The sequence below is a fragment of the Plecotus auritus genome (genome assembly GCF_963455305.1).
Source record: "Plecotus auritus genome assembly, chromosome: 11".
In the NCBI taxonomy this organism is placed as follows: domain Eukaryota; kingdom Metazoa; phylum Chordata; class Mammalia; order Chiroptera; family Vespertilionidae; genus Plecotus; species Plecotus auritus.
This window is the reverse complement of record NC_137777.1, coordinates 4,158,336-4,185,982: the sequence shown is the minus strand read 5'-3', so window position 1 is coordinate 4,185,982 and position 27,647 is coordinate 4,158,336. Positions and strand designations below refer to the sequence as shown.

The window sequence follows — 27,647 nt, the reverse complement described above, 5'->3', positions numbered from 1 at the left end:
GGTTTGAAAGCTAACTCACTCAGAAATCACACGCAGCTTCTCCCCTCGGCGGAATATTGGGGGGCTGATGTCAGGAGATGGGTAATCAGTCAGCACGGCCAGGAAGTCGCTCTCCATTCCTGGGGAAACAGGAAAAGGGTTTGTTGGATTTTTTTAATTTTTTTATTTTATTTTATTTTTTTAAATTATATTTTATTGATTTTTTACAGAGAGGAAGGGAGAGGGATAGAGAGTTAGAAACATCGATGAGAGAGAAACATCTATCAGCTGCCTCCTGCACACCCTCTACGGGGGATGTGCCTGCAACCAAGGTACATGCCCTTGACTGGAATCGAACCTGGGACCCTTCAGTCTGCAGGCCGACGCTCTATCCACTGAGCCAAACCGGTTAGGGCTGGATTTTTTTTTTAAAGGAGCTAGAACAAGGCCCTGGGAGGCGCGGGTGCAGGGACAAGTCCTTCTTGGGGACTTTTCAGCTAGAGACACCTCACTTATTTTGAAGTAGCGATGTATACAGTCGGCGCTCCTCTCTTCCGGGATGGTGGCGTAGGTGCTCGAGGGAACCCTGAGGGTCAGGCAGGGCCACCCCCATCCTCAAGCCTGCCTGGGCCCGGCTGTTCTCATCTGAGAGCAGGGATCCAGAAGTCTTAAGACCCGCCTTCAGGGTCTGCCCACATGTCTACCGCTTCATGTACTCTTGAGCAAGTCCCAGCATGCCTGCTAGACTCGATTTTCCCACCTTTAACATGGGGCTCGTGCTTCCTCCTTGCAGGGTCCTCAGGCAATGAGATGAAGGCACGTGGCAGCCCCTTGTAAATGGAAAGGCCTCTCCCGTCCCCCTTCTTACTGTCATTGCCTCGGGGTCCCTCTCTGGGCCTTGGGGGGGCGGGTCCTGCATTTATAACATCGTGGTGATGTTGGAGGTTCGGCTACTGGAGTTCTGAGGACCCAACAGAACCGGGAAATATGAACTCCGAAACTCAGTAAAGCACCTCTTCTCTGTAGAACATGAGGCGCTGCGTTAGGGATCTATTTAATAGGGACTTTAGGGGAGGGGGAGAGAAAATTTAAGTCCTTTTCATCGAATGTGTATGGAAAGTAATACCAGATGGCATTTTATGAAGGAAGGAAAGCATGCTGTCTGGGTCACATGAGTACAGCTTACTGTCGATGAGAGATGCGGTGATAAGATATGAATTTGCTTTTTGCCAATAAGCAAAATCCTTGTTTCACAGCCTTAGCCATTTTTTAACGATAGTATATTTTTTGTTGATTTCAGGAAGGAAGGGAGACGGAGAGGGAGATAGAAACATCAATGATGAGAGAGAGTCATTGATTGTCTGCCTCCTGCTGGGGATTGAGCCCGCAACCGGGCATATGCCCTGACCAGGAATCAAACTGTGACCTCCTGGATCATAGGTCGATGCTCAACCACTGAGCCACGCCGGCTGTCACAATTTGCCTTAATTGTAGGTGCAGAATAATATTGCGGTGCCTGACAAATCAGCAAATATGGTAATTGTTTGCTAAGATGTTTATCACTCCATCTACTGGCCGGCCATCAGAACTCAAAATTGGGGGCAACATAGTTCCTCATTCGTCAGCAGTGATTCACGGAGTGACTTCGCGGCCAAGCACGGTGGTACACAGGAAACCAAGTCTCCCTGCTCTGATGGAGCTCAGTTCTAGAGAATGCACAAGTAAGGAGACTCGGAGGGTCCAGCATTGGGCATGGCAGCCTGGCTGGCCCAAACAGGCCCCTCTCTCGGACCCAGACACCCCCACGCTGGGACTGCCAGCTGGACGCTGCCCTGACAACTCATATGTCCTACGGTGTCCAAGTCACAAGTCCCGGACCGGCCAAGTCCAAGGAGCGCTTAGGTACTGGAGTGGGCATGAAAGACGAAGGAGGGTCTGACTTGTTTATCAATTGATAGATGAGTCAGAAGCAAGTGATCATGGGGAAACAGCTCCTTGAAATGTACTGTTACTCAGGGAAACTGAGCTGCAGACTGAACCCCTCCTGGTGTCAGATGGAAACCAAAAGTGACTCACAGCGGCCGGAGTCACCCAAAGGGGTCAGGGCTCGTGACAAGGAGACACGGCGGCGTCCGTTATCTGTGACCGTGATAGAGCGTGCCATAGCCCGCGCGAGGGCACCGAGGTCCGGGCCCTGATCGCTGAGTCCTGATTAAGACCGGGAGACCGAACAGCCCTCCTTCCTCGCCTTAAAAGCCAAACCGAGTAGAAACCGAAACACAAGCAAAACCCCGTCATAGAAACAACGGCTTCAAAGCCGGGAAAGCGGACTCGGGCGGGAGAGTTTCAGTTGCGCAAGAGCACAGGTGCGTTTCCTGTGGCATTTCCCGCACCAGCCCACCGTCGCCGGGAAATCTTTCCCTGGCCCTTTGCCTAAAGATATTGGCCTTCACCTGTCTCTTTGAAGAGCTCGGCCTACCCCTGGCGCCTTATCACCAGCATCGGAAAAACCGAAGACGCGCTGGAGAAGGTGCTGGAGTTAGGTTAGCCCTGACCAAAGGGTGGTGGTTCTGAACGCAATCCGATGCCAGCCTCCCGCCTATGTCACCCCCGAGCTCTGGTCCCTGCAGTGAAATAAGTGCAACTAGGACATTGAAATTTGCTCCTGAAGTGCAAGTGTATTGTCAGGTACTGGTCCCCCCACCCAACCCCCTGGCTGTATGGAGAGCCCAGCGTTCGAATTAAATGAGATTAAGGAGTGTCCTGGAGAAAGGGGTGCTGAGGAAGGCGGAGGGAACATTGCAGACTTAAGATAAGGAAACAAATTACGGGGCGAAATCTGCGCCAGGCCTGCAAAGAGAACCCCGGGGAGGGTTTTCAGAAGCGCGAATGGGCTTGGGGATCAACCGGACCTGCCTTCTAGCTTGCCTCCACCATCAGAGCTCTGACGGGGAAGAGGCTGCTTACCGCATCTGTTTGTGGGCAAAGCTGGCCGATATCAACACGGCCTCACGTGACTGGGTTGGGACCCGGGAGCCTGCTCAGTCAGGGGCAGCTGGTATCACTTCTATGCGATGGGACGGGGTTCTCAGTCAATAACCCCAAACTCACATCAGGCAAGAGCATCCGACGTTTTCAAAAGCCTCTGAGCTGTGTAAATTTGAAAATATCTTATCTGCCCCAAACAAACTCCATTTGGTGAGAACAGAAGATGAAATTCAAAAGAACAAATGTTTGCGGAGAGCCCAGCTCAGAAGTGAGTCAGACCGAACAACATGTGCAAACGTGTAAAGATAAGAAACGAATCCAGAGACGGACAGAAGCTCAGGCAGAACTCGCCGTCCGCAGATATGACTTTGGTCAAAGAGGACAGGGCCCCCTTTTTATTGCCTTATCCTCCCTTAAAGTATCGCCACTTTTTTTTTTTTTTTTTTTTTTTTTAATGCTGAAAACCTTTTAATAGCTCTCCTTTCTACGCATCGAGCAGACCCGGCGTCCATCACATCAGACCCTCCATAGGGAACATGTATTCTGATGTTAAGGCGGGGAAACCGAGGCGGGGCGAGTTGGAGCAACACGCCAGGGGCGATTAGGACGGTTTCTAAGGCCATGGCCATGGCACGGCCGCGGGGCTGTCCTCGGCAGGTAACTACCAGGTTCCCCAGGGGATCACTTGGTCCTCAACAGGTTGGGACAAGTTATTAAAATGAGGCTCCTGGGGTGACACGGCGGCTCGGTGTGGTTGGTGGGCCAGGAGCTAAACCCAGTGGTTTCAGTTTCTGCTTAGACATCCTTTCTTTACAAAACATATTTAGATTGATTTCAGCGAGGAAGGGAGAGGGGGAGAGAGATAGAAACATCCATGACGAGGGAGAATCATGGATCGGCTGCCTCCTGCACGCCCCCGACTGGGGATTGAGCCCCCTACAAGGGCATGCGCCCTTGACAGGAATTGAACCTGGGACCCTTCCGTCTGCAGGCTGACGCTCTATCCACTGAGCCACACCAGCCAGGGCTGCTTATACATCCTGAGTCACGCCCAAGCTCATGGCCTCCAGAGGGGTCAAAGCAGGCCTTGCTGTTCGTCTCTTTTACGGGAAATACATACACATACCACTAGCCAACCAGACAGGGCTGGGCACACTGGCCTGACAGAAGGCCCACCCAGTCCTGGGGGTCCCCACCGAGCACAGGTTGCGCCCGTGGATCCGTATTGTGGGCGGGAAAGGGAGACGCCGTAGCCCACAGCCTTGTGTCTCTCTCTGTCCGATGGGCACCCGGGCGCTGAGCAGCCCCTGCGGCTCTGAGATGCTGCTGCGGTGTGGAGAGACTCCCCTGGGAACTCACCGCCGGGAAGGTGAGTGCCGGTCCCGGACCAGGTGACTTCCAGCAGGGAATAGGCTCCGCCTCCTCCACCAGCTCGGTCACAGCCCGGTACCGCCGGCCCCGCTGCTTTCTGAAGACTGTGTTTCTTCATGTCACTCACTTAGAACACCGGTAGTCCCATGCCGAGCGGTGCAGACTCCTGCGCCTGATGGACTAGATCTTGTCCGATGGCAGCCACGGATTGTCCAACAGAGGGTGTGCGATCGTGTCCCACCTCAGCCCGTCTCCTGGGCCAGCAGTGGGTCCCGGCAAAGGTCTGTGCAGGTTCCTGCCTGGGGCACCCCTCCCAGGGGCCCTTGCATGTCGGTGACCATGCTCTTCCCCACTCCAGAGAGCACCCACCCCTCCGCGCGGGCCCGTCCTGGTCCTCTCGGGCCTGTGATGTTGGGGGGAGGGAGGGACTCAGGCCACCAGCTGTCCCCTTCTGAGCTGCATGGCCTCAGGCATGTAACTGAACCTTCCTGTGTTTCGGCTTCCTCAAAGTGCAGATGCTAATGCTGGTTCCGTGCTGGGCCGTCTCGAGAACGAAGCCTTGATACGTGTAAAGCACGCGGAATCGTGTCTGGCACCAACTAATTATTTCCGTTTCACAAATGAGGACAGGGAACCCCATGGAGACCCACTGAGGTAGCTCACTTCTGGTCCCGTGTGTGTGTGTGTGTGTGTGTGTGTGTGTGTGTGTACAGGTAGGACGGAAAGACAGCTCTGTGCTCGGCAAACTCTGAGTGCAAAATGCCGAGGGGTGGGGTGGGGCGGGGGGGGGGGGGAGTAGGGGCTTGTAAGCAGTTAAGTGCGTTGCTCCTGCCCACCATCACTGGGTTCTGATGAGCAGGTCTTGGGGGGGACGGGCAGGAACTGCATTTGATGACTTCCCAGGGGCATGCGGCAGGTGGGCGGGAGACCCTCACGGAGAGGTGCCAGGCGGGGTCTGAGACTTCCTGCCCCCCCCTCCCCCCGCCCCGAGCCCCACCCACCCCTTTTTCCACCAGGGCAGGGCCTGGGTGCTATGTAAATGCGCCACTTAGCATTGTTTCCATCCTCACAGAAGGGGTCTGGGGGAGCTCACTTCAGAGGAGGGCAATGAGGTAGGACGTGAGCAGGGCGAAGATCTCGCGATGGGACTGAGTCCGCTCTTGGTGGCAATGTGCAGTTTCCCCGCGCCACGCGGGCCGGGGCCTTGGTCAAGTCCGCACGCCTGTGTGTGGCCCAGAGCAGGGGTCGGAACACGTGCACCATCGTAGAGAAGGGAGCTCTGTGGCATGATTTGGAAACAAGCCGTCGACCTCCGGTTCTAGCACTTGAAAACTTTTGGGGGGATGGCCATTCCACACAGCCTCGCGCAACCAGATAACCCCAAGCAGAGTTTATAAACAGCGACCCCCCACCACACACACACGCATCAGGAGGCTCTGGGCGCCGTGCTGGGGGGAGGATTGTTCTGATCTCTGAGAGCTGAGTCCCGCCTGTGGGAGGCTGAGGGACCCTCCTCGGGTCACGCCACGCCTGGGGGACAATGCCAGAAGCTCAGCGAGGTCATCAGCCTCCGAGACCGGCCCGGCTTCCCTCAGTCCCGCTGCCTCTGTGACGCCGTGGCGTTTTCTCTGGGAACGAGGCTAATCGGGAAAGTCCTGCGAAGCTCCGGGCGGGGAAAGCAGATGGGCAAAGCCAGGCCCGGCTTGGGGGAGGCTCGAGCGCCCGAAAGCTCAGAAAATGCCTTTGTCTGGAAGCCCACCGTTGGCCTCCTGTGGGGTCTTCGGTGCTTGACTCTCCACCACTCGGGCTAACAGCAAGGCAGCCCCGACGTGTGGGCACTGAAGCAGCCCCCCGCGCCACCTCCGGCCTCGGAGACTCCCCGAATGAGTCAGCCTGAGTGTGAGTAGGTGCGCGTTCCGTGAAAGCCCGCGCCCTTTGCTGCATTTGGATAAACGCTAATGAATGCAGCATCACGCACCCCTTCTGCTCCCTCATCCTCGGAGGTGTCAGAGAAAAGAGGAAATCAAGCCAGGGCCGCTCTCAGGGGGACTTTTCAGGGGTGGGGGATGGAAAAGCCACCCGCCAGCCCTTGATGTGGTTGCCTGGGTTACAAAATGGGCAGGACCTGGGGAATTCTCTACCCGGGGGGCGGAGGGCTGGGGAGACCCCTTGTACCTTCTTTCTGGAGGTGACCACCCACCCACACAGTGGAAAAAGAGAAACTTATTTCATGGCGATTTGCATCTCAGAAATGAAGGCAAATGAGCCCGTCTTTGGAGGCCCCTGTTTTCATGGGGTTTGCTCAAGCGTGCGGCCCCTTGGCCCCAGGGTGCATGGTGATAGGACAGATGGATGGGGGGTGCCTCCTGGGCTGGCCGGGGCTTCTGCATTTCAGTGACTGTTCTCTAGAAGTGGCCGTGACCTGGGAGGAAGCGCGACCTGAGCTGTTTGGAGAAGTCAGGAGGAGGAACCCAGCTTCCCCAGCCGCAGCCTTCCCAGCCTGAGCGCCGCACGGGAGGCAGGGCCGCTGCTCGGCCCCGTGCACACACACTGCTCCACCCTGTCACGTGGTCCCAGCTTTGTCCCAGGGACGGCGCTTTTCCCCTCTTAGGTTGCGGGGGGACAATCACCTGGCTAGAAAGGAGGGCCCCCAGAATGGCCTGCGTCTGACTCGAGTGGGGAGCAGGGTCTCCATGGGCAGGGATGCCCATGGGGAGCCAGGGGGCCGTGTAGAACGTGGGTGCCTGCACCGTGGAAGAAGCGAGAAGGCTGCCTTTTTAAGGGGCCACGGAAGTCATGGAATGAGCAGGAGGCCGAGGCAGGGCAGGGACCTGGCTCTGTCCACGCTCACACTGGGCTGAGGCTTGGCAGACTTTCCAGGGGCACCTGTGCCTGTGGCCTTCGCCCAGCGCCGTGACGCAGGGTGGGGGGGGGGGGGCGAGGAACCAGGTGCGGTCACCCCTGTGATAGAGGGAGGCCCGGTCTGAGTGCTGAGATGGAAAATGGGAGGTGGAAGTGTCCCGAGGTCTCCAGGGACCGACCCCGGGGTCACTGATGGATCGCCTGGCCCCCGGACCATCCCTTCCCCAGCTATAGAGGACACATACGGTGTGCCGAACGCCCTGCCGAGGGAGTAAGCCAGGCAGCCAGAGGCGCCGGCACCGTCAGCCCGAGGCGCTGGCCTTCCTCTCAGCCGTGGCCAGGCAGCGCTGGAAAAGCTGGCTTCTGTCATTCCTGATTCACCTGTGACATGGTGCCCTCCCCCGGGAGCGCCTGGCCCTGGCGGTCCTACCAATGGGACACAGGAATTCCTTTACTCTCAGGAAGACGCCCCGGGGCCAGCATCTGGCTTCAGAAAGTTATACCCCAAAAAGCCCCAGCAGAGCGCGGGAATACGCATCACGTGCCCATGATAATATGACACCCATGACGACGGTCTGGCGCGGCTGGCAGGGTATATGGTGAGCGAGGGCCTGGTTTCAGAATCAGACCAGCCCAGGTGGGACGTCTGAGTCCACAAACATCTCTAACCCCCTTTGTGGGCCCCCGTGTTCTCCACCTACAGAGTCAAGGGAGGGAACCGGCCTTTCTCGAAGATGCCAGCACATCGGCCCCCTCCGGGGTGCCCCTGCCCCGTCTTCTTTACCATTTAACGTTAACGACAAGCAAAGCGAGAGAGACGGAATCAGGGACGTCTAGGGACCCAGTGCCCTGTTTCACCCACGACCAGCATCCCCCATCACCCCGTCCTCGCCCCGGGCTCTCCTGGGAGAGAGTTCAGCATCGCCCCCAGGAAGCCGGACTTACCGTCTGAGCAGGGCGGAGGCCTCTCGGGCGGCGCCGGGGCGGATCGCATGCTGTTTCCCATCTCTCTGGCTCCCCGGGCTGCGGAGGACGCGCGGAGCCTACGGCACAGGGGATACACACGGAGAGTCAGCCACGCGCCCAGCCCCCGGGGTGCAGAGTGACCCAGTTTAGGGTACATCGCGCCTCATGTGTCAGGCAGCTCGCTTTCTTGAAAGGTGGCTGTTCTTACGTGGCGATGAGATTCGTGAATGCTGGTTACGTGTGTGCAGCGCGAGCCCTTTTATCAAGGGAATGGCAGAGAGAAACCACAGAGAGGGAAGTTGCTACAAATGCTGTTGGTGGCGAAAGTTTCCACTCCCCGCACCCCGGGGTGGCAGAAAGCTGCCGGCCTGTTTGTGTGAGAGGCTGAGGGTGTCACGTGGCCTCAGGGCCTCTCCTCTCCTGAGCCCTGGGCCCCCGGCTCCCCGCACCGGGGCAGAGCTGTACCCCCAAAGCGCCCTGGGGAGGGCGCCTCTGCCTTCGCCCCCTCTTCTGCGCGCGTTTCTCCGCGTGCTCTCGTGCCCAACAAACAGAAAGCCGGGAAAACGTCACACTTGGGCTCTTGAAAAAACTGTTTTTCAATTACAGCTGACATAACAATAGCATCTCAGTTTCAGGTGTACAGCATGGTGGTTAGACATTTATCCACCTTACGAAGGGGTCGCCCTGGTAACACACATAGTTGTCGCGCTATGATTGACCGTATTCCCTACGCGGTGCTTCACACCCCGGGGGATGTTTTTATACGGGGCGATTCGTTAATCCCGCCCCCCTTTGCACCCAGCCCCACCCCCCGCCCATCTGGCGACCATCAGTTCGTTCTTTGTACGTAGAGCTGGTTTTGGTTTTGTTAGTTCATTTTGTTCTTTAGATCCTGCCTATCGGTGAAATCAGACGCTGTCTGACTTATCTAACGTAGCATAATACCTGCTAGGTCCATCCATACTGTGGCAAAGGCAGGATTTCCTTCTTTTTTATGGCTGAGTAATATTCCATTGCATAGATTTCACGGTAAATATCTCGCTGTGTTTTTTTTTTTATTATTATTGTCAAGTCCCTGCACCCTAACCCCCCTAACCCCATTGTTCAGTGAAGGAAGCTGCATCGCAGGGAGGGTAAGGGACTCGTCTAAGGTCACTCAGCTTGGAACCATGGCGCTGGGCTTTAGACCCCTCTCTGGTGTGTTCCGTGTGGCTCGGGCTCTGGCTCAGAACATGTAAGCTAGGCGACCTTGGGCACGTTGACGGCCTCTTCCTGCCTGATGGGGAATAATAATCAAATGGCCTTGGTTTGTGGCTGCAAAATGAGCAGATAAAGCAGGTGAAATGCTTCAGAGCGTGACCCGGCAGGAAATCCAGGCCATTTAGAGTGCCTTTCCCGATTGTCCTGATGATTGTATGCGTGTTCGCCCTGTGGGCCCTCCTGCGAGGACTTTAGAAAGGGACTGAGATGACTGCGGAGTAAAACTGTCCCCCCCGCTGCCTGAAGCGCAGAGGCCACGCCCTGGAGCTTGCCTGTCTCCTGGGGACAGAGAGGAGAATCGGTGGGGCAGGTCCCCGCCTGTGCAGCCCAGCCAGGACCTTGTGCTGCGTGCTGTTCCTGTCCGCAGTTCAGGATCAAGGCCTCAGGAGTCTGAAAGGGCCCAAAAGTCAGCCAAGCCAGCCCCACCCGGCCTTAAATCCCTCCTCTGCGCACTGCACCTGCAGGTTCTAGAACACTCTATGCTCTCAGAGCCAGGCCTTCAGAGGGCCAGGGAGGCCTGCACCACTTCCTAATTGTGGGGGGAGGAAGGGAGAGGTGGGTACCCTCGTATGTTCCCTGTGCCTTCCTGGAGCCCAGCAGTCAGCCCAGGCCCTCAGCCTCCCACCCGTCATTGCTAACCTGTTGGGCTGCTGCGGCGGGGGGGGGGGGGAGGGGGGGCGTGCGGCTCCCAGGACCAGCTGCGGTGGGGGGGGGGGCCTTCAGGGCAGTCATGTAGAGATGACCCTGACCCGTGTGTGGGCCTCCCCTCCACTCTCTCTCGTGTCCCCACATTGCAGAGCACAGCACTGTCACCCACTCTCCTGACAATGTCTTGCTGTGTCCTGCAGTCGGAACACGGGGTCAAGGACCAGCTAAGACAGGGGTTGTGCCTTTAACCCTCTCCCAGTGCCCATCATCGCCCCAGGCTTCCCAGGGCCCGTCCCTCGGCCTGTCTTCCCTTCCCTCCCGCTCCACGTCCTCCTCCGGGTCCCTTCCAACCCATCCTCCCTTCACATCCCGCCTCCAGCAAGCCGCTCAAGAAAAGTCTTGGTCACCTGCACAACTGAATTCTAACTGCACGCGCCCCCCCCCCCCCTCACACCCCCCTCTGCCCCTGCCAATAACCTTGTTAATTCCCAAACATTCCTGGGTGTTTTGGGGGGATTCATGGCATCCAGAACAGGAAATTTAAAAACAGATTTGAAACTCACATTTTCCAGATGGAAAAACTGGGGACCCTCCGAGCAAAGAAACATACCCAGCGTCTCGAGGTGAGAAGGGTGCAGTGGGTCCCGGTGCCCGGGTTCTTCTACCGTGACCCTCGCCCTCTCCCTGCCTCCGCGGGCCGGCGGGCATGCAGGCTGGGCCGGGCTGGGCTCCACGCCCCCCGCCGTGCACGCTGGTGCTTCCCCGGCCCCATCGTGGTCTGCTCACCGGCTTCCCATCGCCCAGGAAGGAGTTAACGCCTCCGAAAGAGGCGTTTATTGTAGGAGAGTGAAAAGTGTCCCGAGAGTGGGAGCCGGGTCTCCCTAATGAAATGGCTGCCCCATCTGATTTAATCGGTGGCAGTTTTATGCAGGAGCTGGAGGTGGGAGAGGGTGGGAGAGGATGTGAGACGTAATTGCTTCTAGGAACAGCGAGGAGAGGGCAAGAGAGAAATGAGCTCATCGGCATCGGCGCCCGCACTTCCTGATTCTCTCTCCCTCCTCCTGGTGACGTCCAAGGGCCAGACCCAGAACCGGTCCTCGCCTCCGACCTTGCACCCTAATCTTTGGACCAACACTCTGCTCTCTTCTTTGTGTGATCTTGGGCCTCCATTGTCTCCTCTACAGAATAAGATGCGTTGGGGGCGGGGGGTGGGGGGAGGAGAGGCGGGGGGAAGATGCTCTCCGAAGAGAGAGCCCCTTCATTCGAGCAATCAAGACTTGGTGGCTTTTTGAAAATTACGAACAGGAGAAAAGCCCCCCGTCGCTTTCGTCGGCAGCCCCATCAGACAGAAGTCAAGCCTCGTCTTCCTGCTCTTCGGGATGGAGGGAGGGCCGTGTGTGCTGCTCTGCGCCCACCTTCCGGCGGGCCGTTAGCAGACGACATTGCGTTTAACCTCCCAGCATCCCTGGAGGCCGAGGTTCCTCCGTGACCGTGACCGTGACCTTCCCTTTCCGGTGGAGGTCGGGCGGTCAGCTCAGCAGCCCACGCTCCCAGAGCTGGGACCCGCAGGGCAGGGGTGCGGGGGGCACACCTACCTCTCCGACTTCAGGACCCACGTTCTTTCCCGGGCCGTGCGCTGTCCCCTCGGGGGGGAGGAAGATCGCTCACGGGGGAGCTCTGGCCCGGGGGTGGCTGGCGGCCACTGGCGGGGCCTCCTGGCAGGGAGAGGTCACACGGCAGGGAGTTGCCGGCAGGAATGTGGGACGCGCCGGTCGGCCCCGCTGGGTTTCTGTGGGAGCCGCGCGGGGAGCCTTGCATCGTGTGCTCGGCGTTACCTTGTCAACACGGGGGCAGGCTTCTCGGGACCTTCGTTCCTGGGCCATGTCCGCTCTGTGCTCCTAAGAGCCAGGCCTCGCTGTCGGAATGGAAGGGCGCCTGAACCCCTTCGTGTGTGTGAAGTGGGGGGCAGAGGAGCCCAGCCCAGGGGAAGCAGGCCTGGACTCTAGTAGAACCAGGCAGCGTGGGAAACCTTGCTGACGGCTGGAATAAGGAAATCTGCTTAGGGGTTCAGTCCTCCCGTCAGCTTAGAATTTCTTCCACGAAGCGTGAGAGCTCCGAGCCCCTTCCCAGGACCCGCTTCTAAGGTGGGAGCCATGCCATGAGCGGGAAAACCCCCTCACCATTCACCATCACCGACCGGCAGCCACCAGACAGCCAGAACCACGCCGTCTGGCAATGCACCCCCCTCCAGGCCGGGCTCCGGGCTCAGCACGCTATCGCTGGAAGTGCCTTGTCCCAGGGGGTGGGACTAAGAGGGATGGCTGGGTCCCCGCCAGGTCTGCCCGACCCGCCTGTGCCCTCAGCCTCCCTGAGACTCCTGCCCCTGGGTCCTGTCTAAGGAGGCACCAGAAGTGGCCTGTAACGGCCCTCAGAGCAGACGGGGGACTGTAAACTTCTGGGTGAAACGCTACGAGGGGCACGGGGTCCCCCGGGGGCCTGCTGGCTGTAGGGGGCGATGTTGGAAGCCAGGTCTGGGATCGGGCTGTGGGAGCAGCAGGGGCTCAGAGAGGCCAGTGCAGGCCGCTCAGATCTGAGCTGCCGTGGCTGGTCTTAGGTGGCCTGCGTCCTCAAAGGGCAGCAGGGAGCCTGGCCGGCCGGCGTGGCTCAGTGGTTGAGCGTCGACCTATGAACCAGGAGGTCACGGTTCGATTCCCGGTCAGGGCACATGCCTGGGTTGCGGGCTCGATCCCTGGTGTGGGGCATGCAGGAGGCAGCCGATCCATGGTTCTCTCTCATCGTTGATGTTTCTGTCTCCCTCTCCCTCTCTGAAATCAACAAAAAAAATATATATTTTTAGAAAGCAGCAGGGGATCATAGGGACTGTGCCATAGCATCATGTTAAAGAACGCTTACTACCACGGGGGTGGGGTGGAAGAGAGACTAGCTGTGCTTCTACCATCCCAGTTGTGTAAAGCTTTACTGCCTCCATGTAGAAATATTCAAGGAAGCTATTTCCAAGGTGTCTCCCAGGCTTCTCTGGGCGGTGACTTTAAGGATGATTTATTGATTTATTTTTCACACCTTTCCGGAATCTCTGGATTCTCTCCCGCATCTTACACTCATGAGCAGAACGTGGCAAGAATAAGGGAGCCTCGAAAGAGGGGAGAAGGGGTTTAAGCAGGCCAGGCTGAGTTCAGGTTCCACCCCGACCCCACCGGCCGTGTGTCCTGTGGCCAGTGACCGCACTTCTCTGAGCCTCAGCTTTTCAAACCCATCCGTGTGAGGCGTGAGCACATGCCCCCCGGGACTGTTCGGGGTCTTACATGACAGGTCATCTCCAAAGCGGAGGTGCGTTTGGCGAGACAGGATGGCTGAAATGTTACCAAAGCCCGAGTCCTTGGGAGATTGGGAGGGCTGCTCCCTCACTGTGCAAGCTGAGCACACCCCATGCCTTCCTCGGGCCTCAGGGCCCTCACCTACGATGGGCGAAAGTCGGCCTTGTGAACGTGCTGCTTCCGCTCTCCCTGCTCCTCCGTGACTGGTACCCGCTACCCGCCCTGTGGACCTGGGTCGCGCCCGGCGTGCCTGTCGTCTGGCACGGCACCAGGCGCGGGGACGGGGGCTCCACATCTGTTGGTTCCCCTGCCAGGGATGGTGCAGGATTTCCGGGGGCACCCCACCACATCCTGACCTCGCCCGGCAGGTGTGTCTGCCCCGTGACCCACATGGCTCCCTGCTCGCCTCCAGGCAGGTGCAGCCACAGGCCTGCCGCTGCCCCGCCCTGAATCTTTCCCGTCCCGCCCGGGAGGCCGCTGGCAGCGCAGGACGATGGAGAGCAGGCAGCCAGCTCAGGGAGACCCACCACCTGCCGCCGCCTCCTGCCCGACCCAGAGCCCGGGCTCCAGAGCCGCGTGGAGGAGGCCTTGGGACTCGCTCATCCGGGTTATTTCCCCCCTGCTGCTTGGAAACTTGGAGAAAGATCCCCCGAAACGCCACACGTAAAATAGAGAAAAGCAACTGCTGGCTGGGGCTGAGCCAGCGCTCCTGCCTCCTGATACGGCAGCCCAAGCCCCCAATCCCAGGATGTCATAAAGCACCGATGGAAAAGTAGCCACTTAATGCCCTCATGTTACAAAGAAAAGGCTCAGAGAGGGCGAGCAACCTGCTCCAGGGCGCTCAGCTTGCACACACCCTGGAAGTGTGCCCGCCACCGAGAGCTGGTGCCCGTCCACCCGCTGGACCCTCGGGCCGACACTCGGGCCCTGAGCCTGTGTCCTGACCCCGCTGCCTCTGGTGCCCGGAAGGGGATCTCCTATACTTTCAGGCCGACGGGGACCCGGGTGGACGTGTCCGTCCTGTAAAAGGTTTTAGGGTCGTTTTAGGGTGCCGTGGGAGGAAGCCCGCTTTGGGGCCAGCTGGTGCTGGGGAAAATGTCAGTGTGCCCCTTAGGAAACCGCTAAACTTCTTTCCACCGGTTTTATTTTTAAAATGGGCACAGCCCTCTCTTCCCTGCTGGGCTCTCCCCGGGAGGGTTAGCGAGCAGGGGTTCCGGGATGAGCCCGCGACGGGGGTCTCCGTGGCTGTCCCCACGCTGACGTGCGCATGCCCAGGGCAGTGCCTTCGCTGCCCAGACCTGGCGGGGGTCTGTGGAGTGGTGTCTGGCTTCCTATCTCATGGGAATCAAAAGTAACCCACCCCCCCCCCTGCCATTTCTTTCTTCCCTAGATCAGCTTTTCACACACCGAGGCCCCTCCCACCCACGACACAGGGCTGGTGGGCTCCAGGGCCACCCTGTCTGTGACTCTGCTGGACCCCGAACACATTTTCCGCCAAAAAACCCTGGGGAACGTGGGGTTAGACCCCAGGCCAGGTCCTGGACACCCGCATCCCCTGTCCGCCGGCTGACGTCATCAACACTGACGATGAGAACAGCCGGAAAGACAACTCTTTTGTTGCTAGATTACACCCCACACAGGCCACAGCGTAGGAAAACAGGGAGTTCGGAGCCGGCCTTTTCTTTTCATTGCAAAGGGGGGGTCCCGGGAAAGGCTGGGTCCGTCGGAAAGGAGGCGGGTGGGCAGTCACGTGGAGCGCTAATGGCCATGTGGACATCGGGGCCCGGGGACCGTCGCGTTTGTGATTTGCTTATTAGATCACATTTCCCGGCAAGACTTCCTTGTGCTTGGTAGCCGCGCGTGTGCGTGCATCACCAGTGTGGCCCTGAAGGCATCGGGCGAGATGGAAACCTGGCGTTGGCCTCCAGGGAGCCTTTGCATGCGCTGAGCCTCCTGCCCGGGGTCCCGCCCCCCTGGGAGTCACTCCTGAAAACACTCAGGTGCCCGGGGTGAGGCCGATGGGGCTGCGCTTTCTCGGCTCGCCTCCCCTCCTCCCTCCTCGGACCCCTGCCGTGCCCGCAACGTGGGTGATCATTTCACCAAGTGTCTGTGCCGTGGTTTGATGAGTGATGAGCTGCTGTGAGGACGGGTGTGTTTGGTTGGACCCGTAAGGAAATAGATGCCAATCGGTGACAACGGAGGGGTCCCTCTGCCCGGAGAGACCTCCCCTCTCATGAAGCCTTTTGAATGGCGGGAACCGAGGTCCAAGCACGTACACAACTGGTCCCCCAGTCCGTAAGAGGTGGAGGCAGGATTTGAACCCAGGCATGCGGCTCCAGAGCCAGGCTGGCCCCTCCTTACGAGGCTGTCAGGCAGAGGGCGTGGAGGGAGGGTTGCAGAAGCCGGCTGTCCTCTGTTGTGACAAGCTCATGCTCACGCGGCCCCTTCTCCGTGTGCAGAGGTCATGTGTGTGATAGACACCCAGCGGGCGGACCCAGCGGCGTACTGATGGAGTAGTGCATGGAGGAGTGGGCCCTGACACTCCCGGCGCCCGGGGCTTGCATTTCAGAGGATGTACGTTTTCGGCTGATTGTCCGTGTGACTGGGAGGGGGTGCGGAGGGGAAATGGCCCATCTGTAAATCAGGAAGGAGCGTGGCCGCTCCCAGGGTTAAAGGGAGAATCGATCTGACCAGACTTCCCTGACGAAGCTGGTTCCCCTGCGCTCTCCGTTTTGGGGTCTGTGCGCTCCCTCCATGGTGCACACCTCCGCTTGTCATTACATATCTATTTCTCTAAGTGTTAAAAGCCCCAGGTGGTACACTTCCTGAGAACACAGTCCATGCCCTGATGTCCCTCGATGAAAAGCCACGACCTAGCAGGGGCCCGGCACACAGCACGCGCTCACTCGATCCGGCTTAGCGGTGGGAGGTACCGTTTGTCTATGAAGTGCCTGGCGCAGGGCTGGGCTTCCGGGGGCGGCCGGACCCTCTGAAGGTGGTCCTTTCCCCCTAAGGACAATCGGCGGTGGGGGACAATCCCCACTTGCTTTTGAACCTCCGCATCTCCTAGCTTCACCCCCACACCCTTGAGTCCTCCTCTGGCCACAGCCTCCGCCGCCTAGAAGGTGCCAGGGAGGGAACTGTGACTTTGCAAAGCTGTGTGACAACAGAATGAGCCGCTGAGCCTCTGAGGCCTCACAGTTTCTGTCTGTGGCTCCAGTTACCGTCATGAAATCAGCCCCCCTCTGCGCCCCGCCCCCCCGCCCCTGTTCGTTCCCAGCTGGGAGGAAGTGGTTTGGACCCAGTGTACTTACTGCCTTGGAACATTTAGGGAGGAGCGAGAGGGAGGAAGACAGTCACATGGTATGGCCTCAGTGCATATTTCTTAGTAGAAGGGATGGATGGGTGACGGATGGGTGACGGATGGGTGACGGATGGGTGATGGATGGATGGATGAAAGTACTAACAGGGCCCTCAGGTTGCTGACAAGAACCCAATGGTCTGGCCTGACACGCTGGAAATTCCTAACGAGAATTTTAAGCGCCAGCGTCTCTCACAGCTGGCGGGCATAAATTCTTGCTGCGTGTCAAGTGAAAAAATTAAAACCCAGCAGCGTTTATGAATGCAGGAAGCTGGCCGGGGTTTCCCGGAACGAATAATTTCTAAGGCTCTGAGAAGCGCACTCCGCTTGGAAATAATGTTGCCAGCTCTCAGCACTCAGAGGGGGAGATGCTGTCTGTGTTAGGAAGCTGATTGTTTGCTGCGGGGCCAACCTACCCACGCCGGCCTCATCGACCGTGTCAGAGGGAGAAACACGCAGAAACGAGCACTTAGAGACACGGAGAAGGCGTGTAGTTACGTCGTTGGGTCCATTGCGGTGAACACAGCTCTTACCCTCGACTGCCCAGAGCCACCCGCATCCCTGGGTGTCCTTCAAGGACCAGGGTGAAGACTGCTATTAGTAGCCACTCTGCTACCCTTTGGCACTTAGCATCTCCTGCGTATTGCATATGACTTAACCTTGTTACAGACGCATGAGGAGGCCGGTCTTCTTTTTAAGAAAAGGAAACTGACGCTCAGAGAGGCAAAGTGACTTGCCCAAGAGTCACACAGCTCACTGGCTGCTGAGCCAGAATGTTGGCTGGGGCGGGGGAGGGGGGGGGAGTGAAAGGGAGAGGGGGGTCGCTGACTTAGAGGCTTTCCAGGAAGCAGTCTGGCTGCCCTGGTGCTGGATCGGTTTAAGACGCAGGAGCCTACACAGATGCCATTCTGTCCGTTCCACGGGATTTTAGGACTCTCCGTAGCCTGCTTTTCAGAACGTATTGAGCATTCCTGAATAGCATGCTCCCAGCTGGTGAAGACCAGTTGCAAGAGATTTTGCCAGAACTTTGGTCTGGGCTCACCTTTCCAAACGGAGAAGGGCCACAGCCCAAGTGAGAGGCTGCAGCTCAGCATCGCACAGCGAACCACAGAATGACCCTTTCGTTTGCAGAACGTGGGGGGCGTCTCCCCTGAAACGAAGCGCACTGCTCCGGAGGCACACCTTCCCCCTCCCCACACTCGCTCCTCCTGGGGTTCTGCCCACCCCACCCCTCTGTCCCGAGAGCCTCTCTCTGCTGTGTGACTTGGACGAATCACTTAACCTCTCTGGTCTCGTTTTCTTATTTGTCAAAAGCAAATAATAATCGTAATCTTGAAGAATTATGCTGAGGATTACAGGACAATGGCCTTTCATGCAACGCCCCTTCCCCGCCTCTCGGCATGGCAGACACCGCCCCTTCCCACTCCCATGCACGACCCCAATCCAGGACATTCGCGCCCAACGCCATGGTCGTTTCCCTGACAACCAGGATTTCTGGACACCTAGGCACCTCAAAGAATGTGGAGTGTGCCACACCCCTTCAGGGATCCTAGTTCTCCCAAGCCTCTTCTCACCACCCCCCTGCCCCCCACACTCACCACCTACTTTGATTTTCATTGCTTGTTATTATCAAGCCTTGCTGGCATTTTCCCAAAGACCATCCTCACAGCCAAGCTCCCCGAAGCAGCGGAGGGATCGCTCAGACTCTTGGGGCTCCATGCGCCCTCAGACGTCACCACTCCTCCCTGGCCACCGAGCCCCTCCTCTGTGTCTGCACTGGCCGGCACTTTGCATATGCCAGCTCATGCCCTCTTCCCAGCGCCCGGGGGCCGTGGGTCCCAGGATTTCCACTTTCAGGAGGAGACAATAAAGGCCTGGCGCGGCTGCAGTGACTCGCCCGGGGTCACGCTGCTGGGAGGCCGAGAGCAAGCCCTGCTGACCGCGGGAGGAAGCCTGCCTGTGCCGGCTGCCCTGGAGCCGCACTCTCCTCTGCAGGACTGTCCCCGGCCCACGCTCGGCCCTTCTCGCCTGTCACTATGCCCAGACCCTCCCTGAGAGCCTGGAGGTTCTGGGCGCCCTGCTGGAAGTGGGGCCGCCCTGGAGACATCGCCTGCCTGTTCTCACAGAGAGAAGTCTCCTCTCCAAGATGTCACCCCCCTGCCAGCTGCAGGCCTAAGGGGTCCTGATGCTTCCCCCCATCCAGCCCCCCCCCCACGTCCCCCAAGATACCTTCAAAGGCTGGACATGGTCGCCCGGGGAGTAGCTGGCAAGGGTCCCTGTCACGGCCTCTCCGTCAGCCGCTGCTGCTCCCGCAGAGTGAGCGGGGGGCCCGGCCTCCCCGGGGTGCAGACAAGCCCATGCTATCGAGAGGAGCAGCAGTTGCTACACACGCCACACACTTCCTCTGCGAGGAGCGGGAGGCGCGGGCCGCGGAGGGCAGGTTCCTGTTTTCAGGGCGCCCAGCAGGCTCCTCTCCGAGGACGGCGCGGGGGCGGCCTTCTGCATGCGTGTGCACGGCACCGGGGACACGGGCCGCGCCGCTCCGGTGGCCGGGCCTCGCTCAGGCTCTCGGGCGCATGTTGTCTCTAATTCAAAGGCGGAGGAGGCGCAGGGGCTGCGCTCAGGGCCCCTGGAGCTGGCTGGGTCCCCGGAGCAGCAGCTTCTCTTTTCTTAGTTTCCCAATGACCGCTGCTTGCTCACGCCGCTGCCAAGCCGGCCCCAGCGCAGAGCTTGTGGAGGGCAGGTCTCATGGGCAGAGGCCGAAAATAGGGGCCCCGAAGGCCCTCTGCCGGGAGCTGCTGCCGGCAGCCGCCCTGGGCGCTGCCCCCGAGAGACTAGGACGGCAGGAAACACGGGCTGTAGGGGGACGCTGACCATGAAACATACAACTTCATGTCGCGTGTGTGATGCTTGACCAGATCTTGGGTCAGGGGAAAAGCACTAGAGAGACAGAAAGACTGGGATGGGGACAGCGGGTGGCCCTCGAAGGTATAAACCACACGCTCGATAACGCCGTGTCCGCGCTGATTTTTGTGGGGCTGATGGGTCGCCGTGGTGATGGGGCGAGTGTGCTGGCTCTTAGCAGATAGACACCTGCTGAGGTGCCTGGAGGCTAGGTGGCAGGTGTCTATACTTTTCAATAGCCCACTAACAGAGAGAGGGAGAGAAAACATAAATAAAGAGAAAAAGAGAAAGACAGTAAATGTGGCAAAATGTGACTATTGGAGGAATCTGGGTGAAGAGCATGTGTGCCTTGTAGCATGTCAATTTTTCGATGGGTTTAAATTTTTTAAAAAAATGATACTATATAGTCCTGGGCAGCGCGGATCTACTGGTCGAGCATCGTCCCCGGCACCGCACCGAAACACTGCCAGTTGGATTCCCGGTGGGTCGGGACACAGGCCTTGGTTGCGGGCTAGATCCCCAGTGAGGGGCGTACAGGAGGCAACCGACTGATGCTTCTCTCTCACCTCAACATTGCTCCCTCCCTTTCCCTGCCTTTCTCTCTAAAATCAATAAAAACATATTCTAAAAATAGCAATATATGGCTCCCCACTCAAAACATGCGAGTCTCAAGCAGGAAAGCACAGGCACCTGGGGCCTAAGGGATTGTGGGTGGCAGAGGTAGAAGCTGCCAGGATGCTGACTCCCGGCAGGACCGCCTGGGAATGGTCTGCCTGGGCTGGAACGCCGGGGGACCGGGCGGGGGCTGCTTCACAGAGGTAACAGCAGAGCGACTTGCCCAGAGTCACACAGCTGGGCCTGGCACGGAACCCGGCCGGTGTCTCTGGCAGGTGACATGCAGCCCCAGCCCCACAGGGCCGACTCGGCCGCCCAGGGAGAGTCATTTAGAAACCTCACTCGGTGTAGTTATTGGAGTTGAATTGAAAACATCGGGGCCGCTTCTAAATTTAGAAGGCACTCTGTACTAGAGAGATGCTTCCTTAGACAACTTGTGAAACGGGCGCAGGGCACCCTGGGAAGGCACAGAGGAAACGTTGCAAAAGACGGACGGAGCGGGCCACTTGCCTAGAAGGGGAAGCGGCCTGGCAGAGAGATGCATCAATCGAGTTTGCCCCCAAAATTCACAGAGGCAGGAAGGAGGTTTGAGCTGATAGTCAGAAGGCACCAGCTTTGTGGCAACTTTAAAACAAACAAACAAACACATTTGCCCAGAATCTGCTATGAGTTAGACTAAATTTATTCCCTTATCTAATCATTTGTTCAATGCAACGTCATTCCTCCAGTGAATCCAGCTGTGCACCGAAAACCAGCAAGAGCCTCGCTTTAGTGGAGCTTACTTTTTGTGGGGGGAGCCGTGGGATAAAGACGGAAATGCGGCCACTATCGGCGATGGTGACAGCGGGAAGGAGAGGAAATGGTTAATAAGACAGAGGGGCCCTCCTGCAGGGGTGGCACAGTGGTTGAGCATCGACCTATGAACCAGGAGGTCACAGTTCGATTCCTAGTCAGGGCACATGCCCTGGGACTTTTCCCTGCCCCACAGGAGCGGGACATGCACGTTGGAGTCTGGAACAAGAGGGGGGGTTCGAGACATTTGGGAGCTGTGTGATCTTGCAAAGTGTTCTGCATCTCTCTGTGCGTCTGTGTGGTGTTGCTCTTCCTGTCCTCCTTCCTAGATCTGGAGGGTCCACAGGACAATGTGTCTGACCAGCTAGCAGGGTGCAAGGCACAGAGCGGGGGTCCTGGGTATGGACGCCACCCCCTTTCCTTTCAAAGTGGAGCATAAACTTGGGAGGACAAGGACACGTCTCACGCATGAGCCCTGAGCCTAGCACCGAGCCTTGCCCCAAAGAGGTGATCCATGACTAGCCATCGGACGAGTGAATGACTGAGTGAGTGAAGGAATGAAGGTGAGGGGTCTGCCTTCTAAACAAGAGCCACACTGTGTGACTATTGCCTTTTCCCTGGGGAAGATGAGCGGCTAACCATGAACCTCCATCAGACCCCACTGCTTCTCCAGACACGGGAGTTCGTTCGTTGTTCGGGAGCCACGTCCGAAGATGGGTAAGGGGGTCCGTGTGGCTGAGCCGAGGTCTCCAGCTGGAGCGGAACCTACATGTTTACGTCTCCGGGGCCTTTGTGTGTATCTTTGGGAGGCCTCTCAGCACCGAGTGTTCTCGGGAGGAGGAGAGTAGAAGCTTTGTTTCCACTGTCCATGGCGCCGGGGGAGTTGCACAAACTTGTTGATGCTCTAGAGCTGGCCTCTTGCTCAACCCACTGCTGCCTCCCCTGGGGAGGCCACCCAGCTGCTCAGCTTCCTGCGGGTGCCAGAGGGCTCAGCGGACCTCCCGGAGCTGGTGAAGGTCGCCGAGCAGGGCCCACTGCAGCTTTGCAACTTGGCAACGTTGCTTCCTAGCTTCCTCTCGATGCAGTCATGCACAAACCCTTCTGTTCCCTACGTCTGACTCGGCATTCTTTTATTTAAATGAATCTTGTATTCGGCGAAGGGGAGCCTCAGGCCAGCAGGAGGCCAAGCCCTGGGAGGACAACGGTGACTGGGAGACGTGTCCTGCCTTCAGAGCTCCGTGGACAGGGCCGGGGATCACCCACCCGCGTGTCAGGGCAGCGTCGTGGGGGGTCCAGTGAGGAGGGAGCCGAGGGAAACGGCTCTCAAGGTTGCAGTGGCCCCACAACGCGAGGGAGGGATGATGTCCAGCTCAACCTTGAACTTGAGCCGAGTCCAAGTTTAGGCTAGACGTTGGCCAGGGCTGGCCAGGGCGTTCCATTGGCGCCTTCTTGTTGCTGTTTTTGTGGGGTTCCTTTTGTTTGGCTTTTGGGGTGACTTCTGTTGTGTCTTGTCTGGAATTGGAAGTGATCCACCATCATCTCTTATCCTGCCCCTTGTGGCCCCCTTGCTCCTCTCGAACGCACAGGGACAGGCTGATGACTGACCCTCCTCAGGCCAGTCCCGTCCAGCCCTGGCTGCCCCGCTGTCCTCGGCGGGTCCTTGCTGCCCAGCCCTGCCTGCCCAGTGACCCTCCACTTCCTCCCAGTGCCTGGGCAGGCGCTGCTGGGTTTTCCTCTGGGTTCTCACCGCTGTTCCACGGACCTGAACGGCCTTCCCCTCATTTAGGATCTGCCAGAACCAGGAGTGAGGGTCCTGCCGGGGTCCCCTCGGGCTCTGGCCCTTTCCCGTCCCCGCCAGGGTCTGGTGGCAGGCCCGCGCTCCCTTAACCCCTGCAAAAGGTGGGGTCAAGCTCCCAGGCTTGCCCTCTGCCCAAAGGCGAGGTCTCCAGGTGTCCAGTGGCCTGGTGGCACTGGTGGGGAGGCGGGGAGGGGTGACACCTAGCCTTTTGCCAGAGCGGCCTGCCACTGTCCCAGAGGCACGGAGTTTGCTGGTCCCTTTGATTCCTAGCAGCAGAGCAGACACTGGGGGCCTGTGGTGACATCCTAGCTCAACTCTCTTCTCTCCAGCCCATGGGGAAGGGGCCTCTGCCTGCTGCCTGATGTGACACCCCAGCTGCTTGGTCCTGTCCCCAACAGTAGCAAGCTTTGCATATGCCCCTTGTCACTAATCACATGCACCGATTGTTCTACTAGTATGGACATTCTAAATGTACAAATGCTTTTTATAATAGATCGTTATTGACTTCAGAGAGGACGGGAGAGGCAGAGAGAGGCAGAAACCTCAATGATGAGAGAGAGTCATTGATCAGCTGTCTCCTGCACCCCCCACACTGGAGATCAAGCCCACAACCCAGGCATGTGCCCTGACTGGGAATGGAACCGTGACCTCCTGCTCAACCACTGAGCCAGGCCGGCCGGGCTGTCAAAATGTTTGTAAAGGATGAGACTACTCCACACTTACAAGTAAACATTCTAGCACTTTCTTCCTGTGTCCTGACGCATTGCCACGGGCACCCCATTTGGGAGACCAAGACGTGAACAGAGCCATGCGGGAGGAGACAGGCAGTGCTTCTCAACAATGTTCAGAAGGGATTTGGAAACACCCCTTATCTCATCTCTCCTGATGCACACACACAGTCTGCCTCTAGGAAGACACACACACACAGTCTGCCTCTAGGAAGACACACACACACAGTCTGCCTCTAGGAAGACACACACACAGTCTGTCTCTGGGAAGACACACACACAGTCTGTCTCTGGGAAGACACACACACAGTCTGTCTCTGGGAAGACACACACAGTCTGCCTCTAGGAAGACACACACACAGTCTGCCTCTAGGAAGACACACACACAGTCTGTCTCTAGGAAGACACACACAGTCTGCCTCTAGGAAGACACACACACAGTCTGCCTCTAGGAAGACACACACAGTCTGTCTCTAGGAAGACACACACACAGTCTGTCTCTGGGAAGACACACACACAGTCTGCCTCTAGGAAGACACACACACAGTCTCTGGGAAGACACACACACAGTCTGTCTCTGGGAAGACACACACACAGTCTGTCTCTGGGAAGACACACACACAGTCTGTCTCTGGGAAGACACACACAGTCTGCCTCTAGGAAGACACACACACAGTCTGCCTCTAGGAAGACACACACACAGTCTGTCTCTAGGAAGACACACACAGTCTGCCTCTAGGAAGACACACACACAGTCTGCCTCTAGGAAGACACACACAGTCTGTCTCTAGGAAGACACACACACAGTCTGTCTCTGGGAAGACACACACACAGTCTGCCTCTAGGAAGACACACACACAGTCTCTGGGAAGACACACACACAGTCTGCCTCTGGGAAGACACACACACAATCTGCCTCTAGGAAGACACACACACAGTCTGTCTCTAGGAAGACACACACAGTCTGCCTCTAGGAAGACACACACACAGTCTGCCTCTAGGAAGACACACACACACAGTCTCTGGGAAGACACACACAGTCTGTCTCTGGGAGGACACACACACACAGTCTGTCTCTGGGAGGACACACACACACAGTCTCTGGGAAGACACACACACAGTCTGTCTCTGGGAAGACACACACACACAGTCTGTCTCTGGGAGGACACACACACACAGTCTCTGGGAAGACACACACACAGTCTCTGGGAAGACACACACACACAGTCTCTGGGAAGACACACACACAGTCTGTCTCTGGGAAGACACACACACACAGTCTGTCTCTGGGAGGACACACACACACAGTCTCTGGGAGGACACACACAGTCTGTCTCTGGGAAGACACACACACACAGTCTCTGGGAAGACACACACAGTCAGTCTCTGGGAAGACACACACAGTCTGTCTCTGGGAGGACACACACACACAGTCTGTCTCTGGGAGGACACACACAGTCAGTCTCTGGGAAGACACACACAGTCTGTCTCTGGGAAGACACACACACACAGTCTCTGGGAAGACACACACACAGTCTCTGGGAAGACACACACAGTCAGTCTCTGGGAAGACACACACAGTCAGTCTCTGGGAAGACACACACAGTCTTTCTCTGGGAAGACACACACAGTCTCTGGGAGGACACACACACACAGTCTCTGGGAACACACACACACAGTCTGTCTCTGGGAAGACACACACACACAGTCTCTGGGAAGACACACACACACAGTCTGTCTCTGGGAGGACACACACACACAGTCTCTGGGAGGACACACACAGTCTGTCTCTGGGAAGACACACACAGTCTCTGGGAGGACACACACACACAGTCTGTCTCTGGGAAGACACACACACAGTCTCTGGGAACACACACACACAGTCTGTCTCTGGGAAGACACACACACAGTCTCTGGGAAGACACACACACACAGTCTGTCTCTGGGAGGACACACACAGTCTGTCTCTGGGAGGACACACACACCCAGTCTCTGGGAGGACACACACACAGTCTCTGGGAGGACACACACACACAGTCTCTGGGAGGACACACACACACAGTCTCTGGGAAGACACACACACACAGTCTCTGGGAGGACACACACACACAGTCTCTGGGAGGACACACACACCCAGTCTCTGGGAGGACACACACAGTCTGTCTCTGGGAGGGGCACAGAGAGCCTCGTGAACTCTGCTGGAGAACAAAGACAAGAGCCAGTTCCCATGACAAGACAACTCCGTGCCGGGCTCTGGGTGGCCCCACGCCCCACGATGGACTCTCCTGACACCTCCTTGCCCACCTCTGTGCTCTCAGTTCCAGAAACGGAAGCTCCGGGAGCAGGGGCTGCTATTTCCTCGATGACTGACAGGAGCACTAGCGCCTTCCAGGGCCAGAGCAGCCATCCCATACTCACCAGGAAGGAGGGGTGAGTCGGGGGGAGACGCAGAGGGAGCAGGCGTAAAACGTAAAAAGGGCCCTGGCTGGTTCGGCTCCAGGAAGAGAGCAGCGGCCTGTGGTCTGAAGGATCAAGGGCACAGGCCAGGGTTGCAGGCCCGATCCCCAGGGTGGGGTGTGCAGGAGGCAGCCGATCAGTGATCCTCTCTCATCATTGATGTTTCTCTCTCTCTCTCCTTCTCCATTTCTCTCTGAAATCAATAAAAAAAATATAAAAAATAATAATAAAAGGAAGAACAAAAAAGCCTGTAGATTACAAACTTCCTTAAGGCCCTCCCCACCCACCTGGCAGGCAGCGGGGGTCAAGGAGGTGCTGGATCATCCCTGATCCCCAGGCAGCCCCGAGCAGCGCAGGCACGGGTGTCCCCGGGAGAGCAACACAGCCGCTGGCCAGAGAGAGAAGGCCTCTGCGCTGGGCTTCCCCGCGTGACCACACAGGCCTGGGAACTGCTCTGCCCTGTGTCCCCGTCTCAGAGAAGCAATGGCGATGAAGCCCGCCGTCCCCGCGGCCTGTGCTGCAGCCGCACGAAGGGCGGTGAGGGCTGAGATGGAACGCGTGGTGTGGCGTGGCGTGGCGTGGCGTGGCGTGGCGTGGCGTGGCGCGGCGCAGCTCCCCCTCGGCACCCAAATACTTCTGGGGGACAGGCCTTTTCACTTCTGACATGAATCTGTTGTCGTTATTTAAAGAAGACCACGCTCGCCCCGCTGGCACAGTTCAGTGGTTGAATGTCGCCCATGAACCAGGAGGTCATGGTTCGATTCCCCGTCAGGGCACATGCCCGGGGTTTCGGTCTCAATCCCCAACATGGGGCGTGCAGGAGGCAGCCGAGCAACGATTCTCTTTCATCGTTGGTGTTTTTATTTCTCTCTCCCTCTCCCTTCCTCTCTGAAATCAAGAAAAAATAATATTTTAAAAAATAATAAAAATAAGGAAGACCACGCCTAACGTCAGCCTTAAGGACATTTAAAAGGGTGCCATCCATGTACCAACACCGGGAGGGGTGTGGCATTGTCAGCCAGGGTTTATTTCTTTACCCGCCGAACCACAGCTAGTTACACGCAAGTGCACGGGGCGCGGGGGAGGGACAGGAGAGGACAGGCCAGCTCAGCTGCTTGGAAAATTCTTGGCCAAAACAAAATTTCACCCCCAACTTGATCCTTAGATGGGAGAACGCTTCCCTATTTTTCAGTGTAGTCTGAGTCGCAATGACATTATGAATAATAATAACCGATCTCTGAAGAGTACTTTTTGCAGGTTATATTTTTCAAGTCTATTATTTCATCTAAGTTTTGCCAGAACTCTGTGACGTATCGGTTATGATGTTAATGATTGCTCTTGCTTATTGGAAAGCTAGTGACTGTAGGCCCTGCCACATGATCTCATCAATTCATCTCCACGGCGCATGTGCTTCTCCCACTCATTGCACACTGAGGAGACCGAGGCACGGAGAACTGTAATCACTTTCCTAAGGACACGCAGCGGGTAAGAGGGAGTGCTGGACTTGGCCCCGGGCCGAAGGGCCCTGCGGCCCATGCTCTGAATGCCACAGCCTGAGACAGCATTATATACCCACTTTACAG

General features: G+C 57.7%; 2 protein-coding genes across 5 annotated transcripts in view; one reads left to right on the top strand and one right to left on the bottom strand.

Moving 5' to 3' along the window:
* TG (thyroglobulin) overlaps positions 1-27,647 on the top strand; it is a gene marked incomplete at both ends in the record, with an annotated part of 170,570 nt that overhangs the window by 114,655 nt on the left and 28,268 nt on the right. The gene's annotated exons all lie outside the window — the stretch shown is intronic.
* The window catches only part of SLA (Src like adaptor), a gene marked incomplete at its 5' end in the record, with an annotated part of 52,886 nt that overhangs the window by 14,080 nt on the left and 11,159 nt on the right, over positions 1-27,647 (bottom strand). Inside the window, 3 exons of one of the 4 annotated variants that reach the window (XM_080646385.1) lie at positions 20-119; positions 8,146-8,243; positions 19,000-19,508. In XM_080646385.1, coding sequence (XP_080502511.1) covers positions 20-119; positions 8,146-8,206 — 161 coding nt within the window. Of the gene's footprint in view, positions 1-19; positions 120-8,145; positions 8,324-18,375; positions 18,449-18,999; positions 19,509-27,647 lie in introns of those variants that run through there. The other 3 variants (XM_080646383.1, XM_080646384.1, XM_080646382.1) reach the window with 3 other exon arrangements.